General features: G+C 37.9%; 1 protein-coding gene across 1 annotated transcript; it reads left to right on the top strand.

The window, feature by feature from the left end:
* Positions 1-4: 4 nt before the first annotated feature.
* Positions 5-18,020, top strand: DCAF17 (DDB1 and CUL4 associated factor 17; the record flags this gene model as incomplete). The annotated part of the gene is made up of 14 exons (XM_010160694.1): positions 5-151; positions 1,219-1,322; positions 2,620-2,710; positions 3,686-3,825; positions 4,659-4,737; positions 4,913-5,002; positions 7,107-7,214; positions 7,737-7,842; positions 11,280-11,422; positions 12,765-12,874; positions 13,282-13,369; positions 14,908-14,991; positions 16,858-17,013; positions 17,753-18,020. Coding segments are annotated over 14 exons (1,635 nt in total), but the record flags the coding sequence as incomplete, so codon positions are not given.
* Positions 18,021-19,446: the final 1,426 nt, after the last annotated feature.

Here is a 19,446-nt window from a genome sequence, read left to right as displayed (position 1 = left end):
GACCGGCGGCGGGAGGAGGGCCGCCTCCCGGGCGGCCGGCGCTCACAACGTCTGCCGCCTCATCACCCGCAGGGCCCACGGCTTTTACGCCAGAGATGCTGGTGTCGCCCATAGGAAAAACCTGGGACTCCTCAGAAAGATAATATGTCAGGTAACAGCCATGCTCTCCGGCTCTGGCCGAGCCCCTGCGTGTACCGACTTTGAGCCCGAGATCCGAGCCTCAGTCCTCGACCCAGGAGTTTGAGAAGTCCCTGGTCACGGTGACTGACAAGTTTGTGGAGGAAAAAAGCTGCAGTTTCACTGAAGCGAGTTAGAAATGGTTAAATTTACTTGGTGAGGCTCGGACCTGGAAGTGTAGGGAGGACTATGCTGTGGAAAAACTATAGAAGCACTTGTGAATCTAGTAACCGTCTTAGAAATAACCCTTTATGAGGTTTTTATATAATTTATTTGTTCCCTTAAGATGCTCCCATGCAGTAGTTGATAGAAATGCATTGAAAGTTGAGTATGTGGAAATGAATTGGCAATTGTGTTATATTAAAAATACATTTGTTGGAAGTCAACTGAAGTGTCTGCTTATGCAGTTGGTTTAATAGGCATGTAAGGTTTATTGAAATAAAAATGAGCACATCTGACTTAGATAAGTATTTTTGTTTGTGTAAGACTGGAACCTTTGTTAATGGTTTAGAGCTCCTGCTGCCTCTGATGCATGCAAGAAACTATGTGGGCATCTTATCCCATTAACGTTCCAGGCACTTTTTGCAAATAATGTAAACACGTTTTTTCTACCTATCACACAAAAAAATCAGCAGCAGAATGGAGTCAGATGTTCAGCAAAGTCAGTTAATTACGTATAAAAGAGTTAGGTGCATATTCACACTTCGGAGAGTTTTCTCCTTGATTTTAAAAGTTGCCATTGAAGTTTAGTTGCCTGTTTTAATTTTAATGCTGGCATGTTAGTGGGAAAATATTCATTACCCATGCTGTCCATGAGAGCTAATAAATAATCTTTTAATTTGGTTTTTAAAAAAGATGAAATTTTCCTAAAAAATGTCTTTTCATTTGATATTAAGAAAAAACAAATGAGGTTGTCCTTGGTGTATTCAACAGCAAAGGTTCAATTAAAGTAGGTTATTAAGCTGCAGGAGCCAAATAAAATTTTTTCCAAAAGCAAGGTTTGCTACAAAAGCCATCACTGTTACAACCACTGTGTTTCAGGAAAGTACTAAATTCAAGAACGTTTGGACAACTCATTCTGCATCTCCTATTGCCTATGAAAGAGGAAGAATTTACTTAGACAATTACCAGTGCTGTATTAGCAGGTAATAAATTTACAATTAAAAGTTACCCTCACTTACAGTTTTAACACTGTATTTCTGTTTTAGACATGTCCCTAATTTTACTCATCCAGGAGCTATTGCCCCTGTGAATTGAGTAGAATTTATGAAGAAAAAAAATAACCAGGTGCGTAAATCTCTGTTAAATTCCACTCAGATTCCATGTGTCTTAATGTGGCACCTGCTTTGGTGAAAGAAAGTCTGATCTTACTGGTGCTCTTTAATATTAGAGTGGAAGATTATGAGCATTTTACAATTTTTCTCTAAAAAGCCGAACGAAGAGTAGTTCTTTGTGATCTGGTAACTAGCAGCGTGCTGGTGTCACAACAAGCTTGGTACTGTGTCTATGAATTTTGCATTAAAGTAGTAAATTACTGTTGATGTAAAAGTGTGCAGAGCACTTGCTGGTTTTTTAATGTATTTGCAGATCAGTTCTCTGATCTGATGTATCTCCCTGTTCCACGATCAGCTGCAGAGGCAGAGCTTAGGAGGCAGCACAGGGCAGGGTAGAGGACAGGAAGTCCTGCATACACCAGTCCTTGTCCTTGCACATTCCTCTTGAGTGGGAAGTAGCAGGGACTTGAACTGCACTGCTGAGTAAGTTGTGGTCAGAACAGTTTTGGGACAGTGTCATATGATACATAAAAAACAAATTACTCCGTCAGTGAAAACCACAGAGAGTTAATTAAATTATCACTTAGAGCAGAGATCTAAATCTACTTAGCCATGTTTTATTCCTACATTGTCTGGATGCGTTCCAGCACTGGGTTAACCTGCGTAACATCTTTCAGGTTTATCTTTGTCTCATACTCTACCTGGGGGGAAAACTGTGCACAGTACGAAGCTTTTGTTCTAGTAGTAGGGTTTTTTTTAAATATCTGTACATGATGCCACACCCTCGTGTTATGAAAGGCAACACTGGAAGAGCTTGGGGGGGAAGGTTCCAGGATAATGGTTAGTTTCTGCAATATGCTTTCTTTTTAAAGTATATTGCTGAAGTGAGAATGTTAGTATTAAGTTTGTTATTAAAAAAACCCAAAACGAACCTCACACAACACCAAGCTACACAATTTAGAGAAGGTTAGCTTTTAAGTATTACATTATACTATTGTTTATTATGCCTTGTTTTGAGAACAATTTAAGGTTGTATTTACAAAGTAAAAATGTTTAGATTTCTGGCCTGCCTGAAGAGAAGGCAGGATTTATAAAACTGTATGAAATGACTTGTTGATAAAAAGTAGTTTATAAAGTAGGCTAATGATTAGCAATCATTTTCCTCCAGCATTGCACAAGAGCCAAGAATACTTTACCAAAAGCCAAAGTGTTCTAAGTCAGAAAAAATAGAAGATGCTTTATTACTGGAATGCCCACTGGTAAGATTACTCTTTACTAGAGCATTGTTGCGCAAAAACCCAAATGAATATATTTCAATGAAACATATTTAGAATAGAATGTTCTTTCCCTGCAAACTGTTTTCTTGGTGTTTTTATGGAGTTATGTCGTTTGAGGTTTGCAAGGTGTGTTTATTTATTTGACTGATCATTTGGAGGTATACTTCTCAATAGTGCATTCAAATGCGTGTTTATGGCCTTTTGTGGAAGATTTTAAAACCAGTGCCTTATGCTTATGCAACTCTTAATTCATACAACATAAATTCTGTTTAATTTTTTCTTTATTGTTAATTAGCAAGAGTGATAGGTGGGAGTTTCAGTTTTTATCAGATCTGTTGACATAAAAAAAAAAAAGGGAAGTAAACTGAAGATCCATTGAAGCAACTCTGCCCAAAAGCTGTTCTGCTTTTTCTGGCTAACAGATTATATAAATTTCCTTCCTCCCTGAGGAGATTTTCTCTCATCCAGTGTCCCGTTTAGGAATATTAGCCCCATCACTGAGGTGCCTAAAAATAAAGCAGTGTGAATGCCATTCTTAGCAGTTACTGTTGAGTTACTGCTGACTGTCACATTCTGCAGTACTTAAACCATTGTCTCTTCAAGGCTGGTATCAATTAGATTGATAAGCAGTTATACTTCATTTTTGCAAGGCAATTTAAAGGGTGTGTTTTAAAGGGTGTGTTTTCTAGACACACGTTTCTAGACACACAAAAAGGGACATTTTAAAAGGTGTGTTTTCTAGAGTAGGTAACTGCCTTGCAAAAATGTGTGCCAACAGATTGTTTTTGTGGTAGCCAGATGACTGATACAGACATGAGTTTAGAGATCCCAATGTGATTAGCAGGCAGCTTTCCACCTTTAGTTTTTGAGGAATGTGTATTAACTTTAGTTTTCTTGTTACTGTGTCAAAATGTTATGTATCCTGGTACAAACTTCTGATAACCTTTTGTTATGTAGGGGGAAATGCTACCAAGTCCATTGGACTATAAGTCTTCCCTGATAGTCTTGACAGTGCAGAACTGGCTTCTACGTCTCTCTGCCGATAGTGGAGAAATACTGGAAAAAATATACCTTGCCAGTTCCTGTTGCAAATTCAGGTATTAAGCATTGACTATGCTTTATATAACTAACAATCCTTAGTACTATACTAGAGAAAGGGAATCATGTTTATTTTAGTACTATCCTGTGGCTGACTTCAGGTTTGTTAGTCTAGCACATTACCTGGAGTACTGTTCCGGCATGATGTTTGCTATAGAAGAATTTCAGCAGCTTAAGTTTTATTGTCTCAGATTTGGCATCAAGTTCCACAAAAACTAGGCTACTATTGGCTTTTCTCTGACAATTTTACAGCCTTTAATACTGCAATAGCAATACACCAGGAAAGGACCTTTAAAAGCGGTAAAACAAACTTCATAAAATATAAGAAAAATACGTTTAAGCCGTAACATAACCTCATACCAGCTACTGTGAAGAAAATTAACTCTGTCCTGACTAAAACCAGCACAGCCATTTTTAACTTGCAAGCATTTTTCACCACAGGGTAGCCATTTTGCTCTTTAAAAGCAGAACAGTTACTGCTTCTGGTAAACTGCATTTTTTTGTCAGTTCTCAGAAGAACTTATTTCCTTTAGGCTGAAGAGTAAGACAGGAGTGATTTGTGAAAGGAAGGAGAAAAATTAAAACAGTGAATGTTCATACTTTCAGAATTTTTCTCACAATCCTGTATGAAATAAGCCATTCCTAATTCCGTGGGTTTTGCATTATTGCATACACTAAACATCTTGGGCACCTCTCCCAAATCAGATATTGACCAGTTTGCCTGGACACAGGGATCTACCTGGTTATAGTAGAGTATATTTTATGTGAAATAATATATTCATTATTAAATGATTGTTAAATTATTAAGATAGGCCTTTCTTGTCCCAAATAGGTATCTGAGCTGGGATAGTCCTCAAGAGAGAATGGTTGTAAAGTCAGCTCAGAATAAGCTCCCTGCAGCAGCACGGCAGGTAAGTTTGTTGAAAAAGCTCTGCCAATCTTAAACTTTTAGAAAATCAATCAAAAAAAAGTTATAAGGGCTGAGAGGAAGACATGCTTTGTTATCGTGATAGAAGATGAAGTGTCCTACCGTTAATAAATGCTTCAATTACAATCACTTTATTCAGTATTGTTGTTCCTTCCCAGGCAGGTATCCAACAGTCTGTGTTGTTCTATCTTGCTGTATTCCAAGTTTTGCCTCTTTCCTTCATTGGAATGCTAGAAATAAACAAAAAGGTAAGTCAGTTCCTCTATTAATTGTGATCTCTACTGTAGCTGTATGAGAGGTATAGTTTAGGAAATTGTCCCAGAATTTCAGAAGTCTTAATGACAGCTCATAAAAGCATAGTGCCCTGAAACGTTAATTAGCAGTAATGTTGTTTTTGTGGCTGGTGGGGGGGGGGGGGGGGAAGATTCTTAGTTTGAATGACCAGAAGAGAAAATCCAAACGCATTCTGCTATTGGGTTGCTCTTTGACATGTAGAAGGACTTTAGCCTTTACTTACAGCAATCATAAGAATTAGGGAATCCTAAAGAGTTTATAGACTTCACCTCTTTAAAGAAAGATAGATGTGCCTCTGACCCACACCTAGTAATAGTCAATGAATTCTATATGCAGTTACAAATGGTTCAAACTTGTACTATCGTTGCTATTGAATGGCAAAATGTAAAGATGTGTCGTGCTTTATCAGTCAAGCAAACACTGTCTCAGGTTGGTTTGTGACCTGTAAGTAAGAGTGCGTACTGTTCTGTGAAAAAACATGCCTATTTTAAGTCAAGAGAGCTCTGGATACAGCTTATAAATGGAACAGTACAAGCATGCAAACTTTGTCTTCAAAGCTTTGTGAGCTACAGTCTCATTTGTGCTCCAGAACTATTAGTGGATTTTAGCTGATGCTGGGTTGGGTTGAGGCTGCAGTTGAGATTGAGCTGGTAAATGAAGGAGTGGGGTTATACATTTTTCATTCGGGCCATGGAAGTCTGGGGGCACTGTGTACCATTCTGTTCGAAATCAGTGCTTAGGACTTGACAAAACATTACCAGTGTCAAAGGTATTCTGACTGGTTAGGAGTGGCATACGGAATTCATTGTGGTCATAGTAGGCATAACATCTAAAAGAGCATTTCTTCAGCTGAGTCTGTACCCAGTACTCATCAGTGTAATGGTTACAGCTCGGAATAATGTCAGGGCAGAAGCTGGGATTTGAGAATACACCCAGCGGAGGAAGCAACCAGTGAAAGCGATGCCAAGCCTGATACAAATCAGTGGAACTTAACTGTTAGGTTAGACTTGGGGTTACCATTCAAGACTGCAGAATGCACCTAGTGCATCAGCTTTACTGAGATGGTACACCACGGTGAATTCTGAGTTCAGATAAGGTCTCAAGGATGGAAAGGAGAGTTTAAGGTTGGGAGTTTGTGTCTAAAAGACACAAACGTGAACTAACAAATGTGTTCAGAAAGAGCCATAAGGCTAAATAAAAGGCAGGGTCTCAGGAGTGAATATATCTTTTGGGACCAAACTGATCACAAGATCATCAATATTTTTAAGATTTGGGAGTATTACAGCTTTGGGGTTTCTTTTTTATTATTATTGGTTTTAAGCCTATTTTAACCCTGTATTAATTGCTTTTTCATGCAGAGATTCAGATTTAAAAAATGAAACCTCTGTATTTCCAAGCATCTCTGTTAAAAAAAAATTACAACTTCACGTGTTGCTATTCATTAAATATTAAGAATTAGTTTGTTGGGTTTTTCTCAGTGGAGATGTGTGAAGCAGTGGCGCAAATGAATACTGCATAATTATTAAAAGGGCTAAGAGCTTCTCATCTATGTGTCTGATTTGGATTCAGAGTGGATCTCTGTACTCTGTGACATCTGGATTATGTAATTTTAGTACAGCTGTACACAGTCATAGAGCCATGATTAGACTCGTATTTTACCCTGGTGATGAAGAAAGAACACAAGATCTGAAATCAGTATGTTCAGATTGAGTTGTTAGCCTTGCTAACATTCCTGTGGGATGCTGGGTAATATAATCTATTCACATATGATAATAACTGGGTAACGTGATAAGAAGATACACCACGAATCGATTAGAGAATGCATCTGCTTGCAGAATATGGCTAATCCAACCTCAGGTGTTACTGCAGTGCAAAGTATTATAGAAACTCAGCAGAACAGATGAGTTACAGAAAACTTCATGAACTAAAGCACTGATCATAGGGTTTGGTCAGAGTGAAAAATTAAAGGGATTGCAAGATTAAGGACATAATGTTAGTATTTTGCATTCTCAATTATTTCTTCACTAATAGAACATTTTTTTCTTTCTTTTTTCCCAGATATTTGGTAATAGTGTGACGGATGTTGCTGTTTCTAATGGAATCCTGATTGTAATGTATAGCATGGGTCTGGTCAGGCTCTATAACTTCCAAGCCATCTTGGAACAGGTGATGAAATACGTAATTTTTCATACAGTCCATGCTGTTTTGGGGCCGCAGATCATAAATACTCAGGTGGTGCCACATAGGTACATGGGGAATGTGCCAAAGGATAGATTTCTTGCCTAAATCTATTTACAGTCAGAAGATACAAATGGGTACTATCAGACAATTCTAACCACAGCAGGTACAGATGGCAAAACATAAGAGATACAGGGTCTGACACTTCAGCGCATACAGAAAGGAGCTATATAAATGCTAGCACACTATGTGTGCTTTTCTTTACACACCTAGTCTGTAGTTACAGATGAGTGTTAAGGCTAGAAACTGATGGGCATGGAAGATTGTTAGATGTGAAACAGAACTGCAGTGAGAGTTTTAAATTTATGTTCTTCCAATCAAACATGAAATAAAAAGTAAGGCTTTAAGCAGTATCTTAACGAGATAAAGAATGTTGTACTAACAGAGCAGTAAAACTAAACAGCAAGTAAATATGCATCAATAAAGCTAAATTGTTTTGTATTATTTTAGTTCATGGAACAGCCATTTGATCTGGGACATGAATTCAACTGGAATGGTCAAGTGGGAGTCGTAGGAAAGTATCCGTTTGGTCTTCCATTTAACATTAAAATAACAGGTATTTATGTTCTTTGTATTATCTTGACTGGTGGCTTTCATGGATTAATTATGACATATTTCACACCAAGAAAAAACAGTAAAATTACTGTACTTGTGCTGAAGCTATATTTACTTTACAGTAAAAATGTGCTTTGCTTTACTTCTAGTTACAAGAATTAATTACCTAGAAAACTAGTACAGCAACTGAGCTACTTGAAAAACTTCGTAAGCAATGCATTAAGTGGAAACCTCTTCCTTATTTCTGAGACACAACTGCCTTTGGGAAAGAGGAAGGGCTGAATTCAGTTTGTCCGAGTTGCAATTTTGATAATTCTCAGTTGTAAGAAATGTGCCAGTTTCAATAAAATTAATTCCTGAGGAGATAACCAATTATCTGTTCAAAACAATTCTTATACCTCAGATCATTAACTTAGGAATGTTCTGCATTATGTAATGACTTTAAGTTCTCTGTTGGTGCATTTGAGATTAGGATTTGGTGCTAAGAATCTTAATGAATGACCGAAGTCTGAGAACTTACTTGAAACTTTTTTTTTTTTTTTTTTTACTTTAAAAATACATTCTCAGGAGTTCACACTTCAGGCACTTCCAAAGAGAAAAAAAATAGTAGGTTTCATGAACATCAAATAATATATGCTTTTATTTCTTTAATTTTGAATGTTTCTGTATTAAATGGTTTTTACAGGTGAACTGTCCACATAAAATGTGCTTTTGATCTTTATGTTCACAAATGGTGTCAGATAACAACAGGCAAACCAAACCACACTTACACAAACCCGAGGAAATAACAAAGATAAAACACAGACTTACACAGTGAAGGCTTTCAGTTATAACGCAGTGTTTTATCAACACAAAGTGATAGGCTGCTGTAACTGATGTCTCAGGTTCTGCAAAGGGAAATTTCTCTGCATTTTCTTCTCTGTCTCAGTTTGCAAAACCACATTTTAAGGTTTAAATTGTGGTTGGGGCCCTGTGGAAAACATGCTGTGGGAGCTTTAATAAGAACCTTATTCTGGTTTTGTTCTCATGTCTTACAGATCATTGTAGTTTTAAGTTTTGAGATTTAAAATCAGTATACTGGAGAAAACATTTTTGATTTTGAACCATATTCAAGAATTTGTGGTTAAGAAGGTTTGAACTTGTGACAGACATTTGTCATGGCTGCTCTTTGCAGATAGTTGCATTCCTGTGGTTTTTGAGCTGTTTTCTTTAAGAGTGAGATGGCTGACTCACCGTTCAGTGTAATGTTTCAGTGAGCGAGGTTTTAACAGTTTCAGAGTCTAAGCTTGTATTTACTGTAATTTAACTGTGCAATTTTCCTGCTTATTTAGTCCTAGCGTCCCTACAGAAATTGCCTGAAGGGATGGCAGTTATTACAGTGCTGGTTTTATGGTGTGTTAGGTACCAGGGGGAGGTGTATAAAGATCAAAACTTACAGGCTACCATGTACCTACCACATCATTAGCAGTTATTGACTAGTAAGGAATTTGATTTTGGTCGCAGTGGAAGGAATGGAAAGGTACCTATAAATCTTGATTATATCACTTTCTGAAAGGTCCAGAATTTAAGACTGTAGCTTCATTTATTATTAGAAGATACAGTAATTTCATTTAAAAAAAAAAAAAACAGTGAGGAAGATACTTTGCTGAGGTGTTTTTTGGGGTTTTGTTTGGGGTTTTTTTTACATATAGCATACTGGTTAGTGGTGCCAGGAACAACTTTATGGCTTTATGCTTAGGTGAGGCGGGTGAGTTTTAAGGAAGTGAACAAAGCAGCTCAACGGAAGATTGAAAACTGGCATAGCTAGGGAAGGGACTTACAGACAATGAGAACAGGAGGTGCTGGGCAAGAAAAGCAAGTGACGCATAGCAGGAAAGAGGGAGTTGAGGCAGCAGAGTCACCCTATCATGGTGGTTTAGGTGGCTGTGATCTTGCCAGTCTTTGCCAAATGAACATAAAAAGAAAGACATATTTCAGCAGCAGCCTGTACTGCTTAGGGTTGATATATTGTTGAAATTCATCTGAATCTGCCATTTAGTTCACCTACCAGAATTTTTGGGGGGCCTTGCTATAGATACTTTATTTTAAAGGAAGTCGTCGATAGGGTAAAATATTAACAAATTTTCTTGACTCATTTTCATTTTTAGATGTATTTTAATATCAGTAGGTCCCCTGCTTATGCCTCCGCCTACAACATTCTCTACGTTTTCAGCAGAAGCCTTAGTTTTTATAACGTACATATCTTGCACAGAATCTCCCATTTCCTATGCGTTAGTCCAAAAGACAACTAGAAAGACACTTTCCAGCGTAGGAAAGGCTTCATTTCCATGGGTAGTGAACGAATTCCTTTCAGTCTAAATGGCTAAGTTGTTGGAAACATGAAAGAAGGAAAAAGAAGCACTCTGTAGATGTCATGTGAAATCTTAGCACCATTGGCTAGGAGCTGGGTAATTATCTAGAGTAAGGTGGACAAGAAAAATCAAAATTTGGATGAGACCTTTGGGACATGAAAGTCCAGATAAAGACCTCGTTCTCACAGTAGTTTAGCTTGGGTTTTTATATTCTGTCTGTTTAAATGCCCCTTGTAATTGAAGATTTTCTCCACATTTTGTCAATTTTCTTCCCAGCACTTTGCTGTACTGTTGGAAAAGAGCTGATCTTCAGTCTAAAATTGATTCAGTTCTCACAGCTGTAGGAATTGCTTGAATTTAGCTAGTTGGTAGAAGTTTTAAAGCTCTGTGCAGTCTGTTTTGTTCAAAGATGCTTCTCTCATTCTCTCATCAGACTTGTAAGAATGGCATATTGCATCTGTGTAATTTATCCCAAGTGAACTGAAGGAAAAACTAGGTAACTTGCCATTAATTACAAAAAATCCTAGATTTTTACTGATTTTTACAAACTGTGCCACAGATTGTATTCATTGTGGTCCACAGTGTTTTGTTGTATTACGCAAAAGGAGAAGGAATAATCAGGTTCAGGTATCTCTGAATTAATTGTTATTTGAGGTTGCTGCTGTGAGCCTGTTCCCAGCTCTTTTATCACTATTTTTCCAAGAGAATAATGACCCTTTTGATATGCCCTTTGATCTGTTGATGTATATGTCCTCTCCCATTCAGAGGAGCTGGATTAATGTAATTGTTTGCTACGCCTTTGCTTATCCAGCTCATTTGGGATGAAGTAAGTCAAAGGTATGAGAAGAGTGGTTCAGCATGAATATCTGAGAGGGCAGTAACCTTCCACAGGGAATGCAGATGTGTGCCTGGATTCTAGGTGAGGTAGCATAGCTGGTGCTAGAAAAAATACCGCAGCCTTCATATTTTAGTCGGCCTTTAAGAGTTCAGAAGAATTAAGAGCTTTATTGGAATTTAGAATTGTAAGGATCAATGAAATTATGATTGTTCTGCTACTAATGGTGTTAACATTAACGAATATTTGCAGATACCCCACCTTTGCTATTTGAAGCATCTTCTCTGGAGAATGCATTTCAAATTGGAGGTTACCCTTGGCATTATATCATCACACCTAACAAGAAAAAACATAAAGGAGTCTTCCATATTTGTTCTCTGAAAGACAATGCTTTGGTAATATATTCAGATAGCAGCTTCTCTGAAATGAATGTGTATCACATTTGTCTTCATCTCTTCTGAGTAGTGCACGAGGTAACAATACCCTTGTTCTCTAGTGTGGTGCTCTCACAGGGATCACCCCACAGTGTTACATCTGCTATCAGGTGAAGTCATGTGTAAAATGTTTTCTCCTGAATTGCACTGCTTCTGATATGTCCTTCATTCCAGCAGAATCGTAGCACTGTCAGTCCCAACACAGCAATGTGTACTCGGCTTAAAAGTTAAGGCTCAAGCAGAATCTCATTACCTGATTCCTTGAATGGTAACATCTTAATGCACTTCTGACTAGTCAGCCTACCAAATGGCATGACTTAAAGAAACATTTTGAGAAATTGCAGAACAAGTTTCCTTAATGTTTGTAGTTTATCCCTGATTTGTGCCTTTTCTCTCTCCCTAGAAAAATTGTATTACTCAGTTTAATCCAGCATTCCTAATTATTTTTGTTTATGTACTAGTCATCCTATATTCTTTAGTGTGAGCTCTCCATCTCAGCTTTTATTTTGGATCTGGATATTACCTGAAGATAATTCTGTAATACAGCAGCTTCTAGACCTCTTAGTTCAGGGTTCTTCACCAAAAACAGAAGTCTCAATGTCCTCGTCTCTTTACTAGTCTGATCTATATCAATGATCCCCCTCCTGTCTCTTATTTTCAAAACAGCTCTTTCACAGACATAGCTCAAGATCAGTTTTGATTCAAAGGGACTTGTACAATCCTTTCTCACCTAGTTTTTTCTGTGTGGGTTCATACACTTGAAAATTTGAATGATCAGGGTCAGCTAAATTTAACAACAAAATGCTACTGCCAAAATTGCAAGGTTTTGACCAGCTTGCAGCTGAAATCACAAGCTGTCCCAGGCTTACGTGCTCCACAAATATTCGCACAAAAGCAGCTGAGTCTGAGGTTTGAAGCTCAGCTTAAACTTTGTGCTAATGCTTTTCTCATGTCTTGACACTTCTCATGTCCTTGACACTCAAATTGCTGGAATTGTTAGTGTCTTTGCAGAATGTCGGGTAAATCTTCATTTTGCGTAGTTTCAGGAGAGGTGGAACCATGTATAGCTTTGGTGCAACACCATTGCTTATTGCATGTTAAAGAGGTTGAAACTGTTCCATGGAATATAGTGAGAATTGGAATGGAGTTGTTGTTGTTATTCCACTGCCATCCTTTCATGATTAGGAGCAATACTTAAAAATCTTCAGAGATATATGGAGAGAGGATCTCAGTATTTCCTCTTTAATTAGATTTGTGATACTTTCAAAATACTAACATTCTAAGCTTTCCCTTCCTTCTTCAGGCAAAAAATGGCATACAGGATATGAAATGCTGTTCACTGGAACCTGATTGGATATATTTCCATCCAGATATGTCAGGTCGAATAATCCACGTGGGACCAGATTTGATAAAGTATGAGCCTTTTTTTTCCTCAAATCTTACGCTTATTAGAGGAGAAGTTGTGTAACTGCATAAATTCCGTAGCGTCACTATTAGCAGTCCAAAACATTCATGAAGCCCTATAAACTGTAAAATGAATTAACTTGTCAGAATCAGTAGTTCTGGTAGAAATGCCTGCAGATTTCTACATGATGAATGTGGGCACTGGCTGGCAACACTAGATTTTCATACGAAAAATGTTCAAGGACCACTGTGTTAAAATTTCATTGATAAACATAAATTACAAATATCATTTATTTCAATTTCAATTATTTTTGATGCTTTACTATACCCAATTTTTCAAAATCATAAATACAGAAATGTTGTAGTGGGTGGATTAGAATACATGACTTATTTTGTAATTTCTGATTCTTCTGTAGAGTCTTGAAGCTTAAGGAAGTTAAAACCAATACAGATCAAATGGAGATTGCAGAAGATTTTACGATTGTGGCCGACAGAGAAAACTGTGTGAGTTTAGTGTCGGAGATCACCATGTATGATTTTGAGCAACACGTGGGGGGTTGTGTATGTGAGTAATTACTGTGTTTTATGGGCTTAATTCAAAATTTACTGAAAGACATTACATGTCTTCACTGGACTTTAAGCTGTATGAAAAAATTTTGAAAACAGTAATACTTTCAGGTTAGCTTTCTGAAACCTCCAGTCTTTTCTTTAGTTTTCAGCATTCTTTATGGTGTGCAGAATAACCATCTATCACTGATACAAAACTTACTTAAAAAATGGTGACATTTCCTTCAAAAGAAGGTGCCACCAAGTAATAACTGTGTGCATCTCTGGTGCTTAGGTAAGTTGATCATACGCGATAGAAATGTTTCAAGTCTCTCATAACTTAGGGGTAAGTCTTCAAAGACAACAAAGACAATACATTGCTTCCAAAGGTCTGTTTCTTTTCCTGGCCATGCACATCTGTTACTCACTTGCGACAGGTTTGGCATTCATCTAACCCCTTGGTGAGCCAAATCAGTGCATTAACATAATAGACTAATCGCTGGCTTGGTGAGCTGAACAGAACTTAATCTTAAGTGGTCAGGAGAGTGCAGAAAGGTAGAACCAAGTGGAAAGGGGATGATTTAAACCTCCTCGTAGAAATGAGCTGATAAATCATCTCGGTTGTTTCATGAAGTCTTTTGTGATAGAAAATCACAAGGGCAATCTAAATGTCAAAAAGGTTAAAGCACACTCATGAAGAAAGTTGTGTGGCAGTGCCTGGAACTGTCACTTTGTTTCAGCATACAAAGTTATGCCTTGCATAAAACCAGGTTTTTGTAGTTTATGAATACTGTAAAGTCCCTGGAAATCAGTGATACTAATTTTGAAGCTTCTGCAGGAGAAAAGTTTGTGCATTAAAAACCTATGCTAACTCAGGAATAAAACTTCCATTGAATTAATAAAGGATAAGCTTTGTCATCTGATGACTTGCCATACTTTTTGGAGAGGGGGTTGTTTAGACAACTTCTGTCGCAATAAGAGCAAAGAAATACTAGTTCTAATCTTGTCTGTGCTGTGCCTTTTCCTTTTGATTTGCGTTAAGACATTGATACCGCAATTCTGAATGTTTCTGGTGTTAATGAAGCCCAGGGGAAGCAGCAGTGATGGTTTAAAGTGCTACTTTCCCCATCTTCTGGAAGTAAGAGTTCAAGAAACAAATTGGTGGTGACTTAGCTGCCTTAAATCTCTTTCCAGCATCTTGGCAGTTCTGTTCTAAAAATTATGGTAGCTGAGAACCTTTGCCACCTCTGCAGGACTGAGACCCTCAGAATATGAGTGAACATCAGTAATATCTCAACTAAGCCACTGAGTCTATAAGCCCTCATAAAGCAGAGATAGCAGCACCGGGGCTGTGCATAGGTAACGAGTAAAACAAGATCTGAGAGATTGAAACAAGGCCAGAAAGCAAAAGACATGAAATAGATACATTGTCAAATAGATAGCAAGAAACGCCAATGCTCCTAAATCCAGAGCCACTTTTTTTTCTTCCTCCGAAGGTGGACAACACTGTTACTGTAACAGCTTCTGGTCGGGTGGTGAAAAAGCGTTTTAACTTGCTGGATGATGACCCAGAACAAGAGGTAAGTGCTGTAGAGTGGAAGAGCAATTCATGGATTATTTAAGATGTTTACCTTGTTTCAGGTGCGGTGGCTGTAACCATTAGCTGCGGTAATCTTTGAGTTCTTAATTCCTCTTCTGTAGCTGTCTTTGTCTTCTTAACTTCTGATTACTTCATTTCCACTCTCTGCCTGTCATCTCTTCTCCTTGGTTGACATTTGTGCTTTGGATAGTCTCTTTCTTTTAATAACTGATGTTATGCCCCCTGATACCATCATAACTCCGTGCAACTTCAGTGGCACAGAATGAGATGTTAATGTGATGAACCATTACTCTTTTCTCCTTTCAAATGTCTCCTTTAAACATTTCTTATAAAGCATTTTATGAAACGAAAGAGAAATACTTGGGTTTTTCTCTGTTTTAGGTTTCTCTAGTCTTTGATGTAGTATCTTTAAACTATGTTTTTCTCTCCCAATTACTTTGATTATATTACAGGATAAGGTATTTAACCCTTTTCCATTAAGTAACTGCTTCTTGAGAGTGAAAACACTACATGCCTTGGTGTTGAGTCTTCAGGAGGTTATCAAGAATATTTTTTAGCTCTCCAGATCAGGAACTGTAATTGACGTAATCACAACAGTTAAAATTCACCAGTTTCTGGCAGTCATTTCTGTTCCTTTTTTTGAGGAAATAGACTGTACTATGGTAAAAATACAGGACAGTCCAATATAACCCTTAAGGTCTGCAGTTCATTTCTAACCACTTTTTGGTTTCTTAAACATAATAAAAATTAGTGTCTGCATGCTATTTTTTTTCCTGCTGTTCCTGAATTCCAGTAGGGTTATTCCATTATGGAAGAAAAAGGCTGGCTTGAATGTAAAGGTTATGTTAACAGGTTCATGACAGTACGATAGAGGCAATTAAGGCAGTTCACAATCTTCACCTTTTGGTCTCAGTTCTTCACTGTCACATGCTTTGTGGAGCGAGAGAGAGCTCTGAACAGAACACACAGCTGTGCAGGTGAATGGAATTACCCTAATATACCATTACCCTCAAAACCAGCAATGGTTTTAAGCTATACTGTCTCTAAAATGTTTGTTTCAAGGGAAAGCATGGAGTTTAAATATGTTTTTTCTGCCACTTTCAAAGTACTTTCTTCTATTTCCATTATGATACAGATCTAAAATGCATCTATTGTACATTAGGATTGTCCAGAACGTCACTTTCGTCTCTTCTGTCTTGAGGAATTTTGCTGAAGTACATTGGACAATTTGTGTTGGGGAAGATGCCTGTTGGGTATCAGGCTGGCAAAGTTTTCTTGACCAGACAGAATCATAGAATCACTAGGTTGGCAAAGACCTTAGAGATCATCCAGTCCAACCGTATCTGTCCGCCACTAAACCATATCTCTCAGCACCTCATCCAATCATCTCTTAAACACATCCAGGGATGGTGACTCCACCACCTCCCTGGGCAGCCTGTTCCAGTGTGTGATAACCCTTTTGGTGAAGAACTTCTTCCTTACATCCAATCTAAACCTCCCCTGGCGCAGCTTGAGACCATTCCCCCTCGTCCGATCATCTGTCATTAGGGAGAAGAGACCAACATCCACTTCTCCACAACCTCCTTTCAGGTAGTTGTAGGCAGTGATCAGGTCTCCTCTCAGCCTCCTCTTCTCCAGGCTAAACAAGCCCAGTTCCCTCAGTCGCTCCTCATAAGACATATTCTCCAGACCCTTCACCAGTTTTGTGGCCCTGGGTCAGAAAGTCTTAAGAGCTACAATTTTTCTAATTCTGCTTTCATCTGAAAGAAAGAGCTATGCAATTTAGGTAGAGGGGGATGTGGATTTGTGTTTGATTTGTAAACTTGAGGTTCTTTTTTTCCCCAAGACATTCAAAATTGTGGACTATGAAGATGAGTTGGATTTGTTATCCACTGTGGCAGTCACTCAAATAGGAGCTGATGGAAGAGCTCACCTTGACTTCCGCTCTAATGAACATGGTATCCTACTTAAGAGGGTTCCGTTACTGGAGTCCTGGGATGTGGTGAGGAGAATTCCTGTCTTTGTTTACACTAACACTTCCCCATATCCATACACCAACCATTTTTGTTCAGATTTGAAGCATATATATATATAGTGTTGCCAAGTGCTATGGATGAGGTTTGTACAAAATAATAATTGTAATTTAGGATTTTCAGGTATTTCATCAGACAGTAGTTAATTTATCTGAAAATCTCCATGATTTGTTGGTGATTTGTTCGGGGGTTTTTGGCTGGGGGAGAGGGTTGTCCTTAGGTATTTCTGAAGTATTTATTAACTTGAATACTCACCCTCTGACTAGTTATATCAGCTTAACCTTACAACTTGTAAGTAGTCTCACTAGCTTAACTTGAACTACTCATCGTGGAATTAAGCATGGAGCTGACTGTGTGTGCATGTGGAGAGATGGAATGTTCATAGGTGGACATTTAACTTGGATGATCTGAAATTTTCAGCACCTTTGGCACCTCTCTTATCATTGACTGTGTAGGCAACTTAGATCTTAAATCAGATGCTCTCAATTGCACTTAGATTCCTAAAACAGGCATGTGGGAAACCTCTCAAAGTTTTAAAATCCTGTCCTTTATCTGGAAGAGCACTCTGCGTGTATCTACACAAAATTCTTGTCTGATCATGGAGGTCACCTGTGTTAAGTATTTTTTACTCCCCAAGGTAAAATGGTACAGGGGTTAGGAAGTTCTGGAAATGGAGACTGCAATCAGAATATTTTTTTCTCGTTTCAGACTTACAGTCATGAGGTTTACTTTGACAAAGACCTTGTATTACATATAGAACAGAAGCCCAACAGGAGGTTCAGTTGTTACGTTTACCAAATGGTATGTGATATTGCAGAAGGTGAAGAATGTTCAAGCCAAGAAAAAACAGAAAAAGTGTTTTGTAAAAAAGGAGGGAGAATTTTTGAATATATTTAAGACTAAACAACAACTACAGAGACTTCAATGTGGATGTTATTTAAGGACTTCATACATATGAAACAGTCAGCTACTGTTTTACAGGCAGGATTTAACCTTAACATTTCATACTACCACACGTGGTTTTATTTTTTTTTCTCCGTAGCATTGTACGCTTGTCTGTAGTCCATAATGGCTTTTCAAGTATTCACCAGTTCATCGTTAATGCTAGATGCAGCATTTATTGCTTCTTTTCAGCAACTGGATTGAAATACTGGACATCAAAGAGAGAGATGTGGACTTACAGATCATTTACCATCTGCTGTGGTCTGTCCTGTGTAGTTTTACCTATGAAGCTTTAATACAGACTGTTAATTAAGCAAAGCATGTGAAACTGTGTAAGATAAATTTTATACGTTCTGTGAAAACAGCAGTTACTATTAAACCACTTGGACAAAATTCTTCTGTTAGTTTTCTGTGAGAAATAAAATCACTCAGATTTTCCGGTTGTGTTTCAGTTTAAAGAGAAATATTAATAAATTACATATTTTTACTGCCTTTTCTTTATTATCTTTATTTAGATGTTTTTTACACACAGACACACACATATATACATAAAAACAAAATAACGAGCAGTTCTTTGGTTCTCCCTGTGTCAGGGGTCAGGAGTTGTTCAGTCTCAGCCAAAGCTACGAGCTGCTCAGCAGGATCCCTGTGTACAGCTTGTCTTATGCACAGGAGTTCCATGTGGTTTATTCAGATTCTGCAGAATGCGAGCTTTCATTTTAAAAGGAAAAAACTAACACGAATCTATATTCTTAGGCATCAGATCCAACTCTTAAGCAGACACTGATATTTTATGCTCATTTCTGTTGGAATTATTAAAGCAGTTCCTCCCAGAGCAAGACATGTAAATGTTATGTATTAAATAGTGCAAATACTGCTCATTGTGAGTTTGCTATACTTTCCAGACACTCTTAAGTTATTGCAGACATTTGCAGTGATATTCTGCTAAACCAACAGTTGTATGTCAGTATCCATCTTTTGAAAAATGCAGCAATTTGTAATGACCAAAAGGCAGCCCAGACTTTGATAAAGAATATTACGGGCTTTGTGTAAGAAACTATATCACTCTAAATACACAGTGTGCTGCTTCATGACAGGTAATGGCAGATAAACCACCCTGGAAGGCCACACACAGGGATTTTCATTCAGAAACAGGAGAGATGTTTCTGTTTAATTTAAAACACTCTGAAAGATATTTACGAATAGAGACTCCAGAAAGATGAGCCCTGAATGCTTCTGTGAGTGTATTCCCAACTCTGCGTATGAACAGGCTGGGACACACCAAAGCAGCAGAATCACTAAATGCTTATGGGTTGTGCTTTTCAAGCTGTGAACAGTGGCGTTGCCTTCTGTACCTCTGCAGAGCCCCAGAAAATTCTAAAAATCAGTATGTGTTTGACCAGGAAGAAAATCCTGACTAGAAAACAGCAGTTTTTTACATTGTTAAAAATAACCCTGCG

The sequence above is a fragment of the Eurypyga helias genome, unplaced genomic scaffold (assembly GCF_000690775.1).
Source record: "Eurypyga helias isolate BGI_N326 unplaced genomic scaffold, ASM69077v1 scaffold15851, whole genome shotgun sequence".
Lineage (NCBI taxonomy): Eukaryota > Metazoa > Chordata > Aves > Eurypygiformes > Eurypygidae > Eurypyga > Eurypyga helias.
Note: the sequence above shows the minus strand (reverse complement) of the source record. Positions and strands in the feature narration are given on the sequence as shown.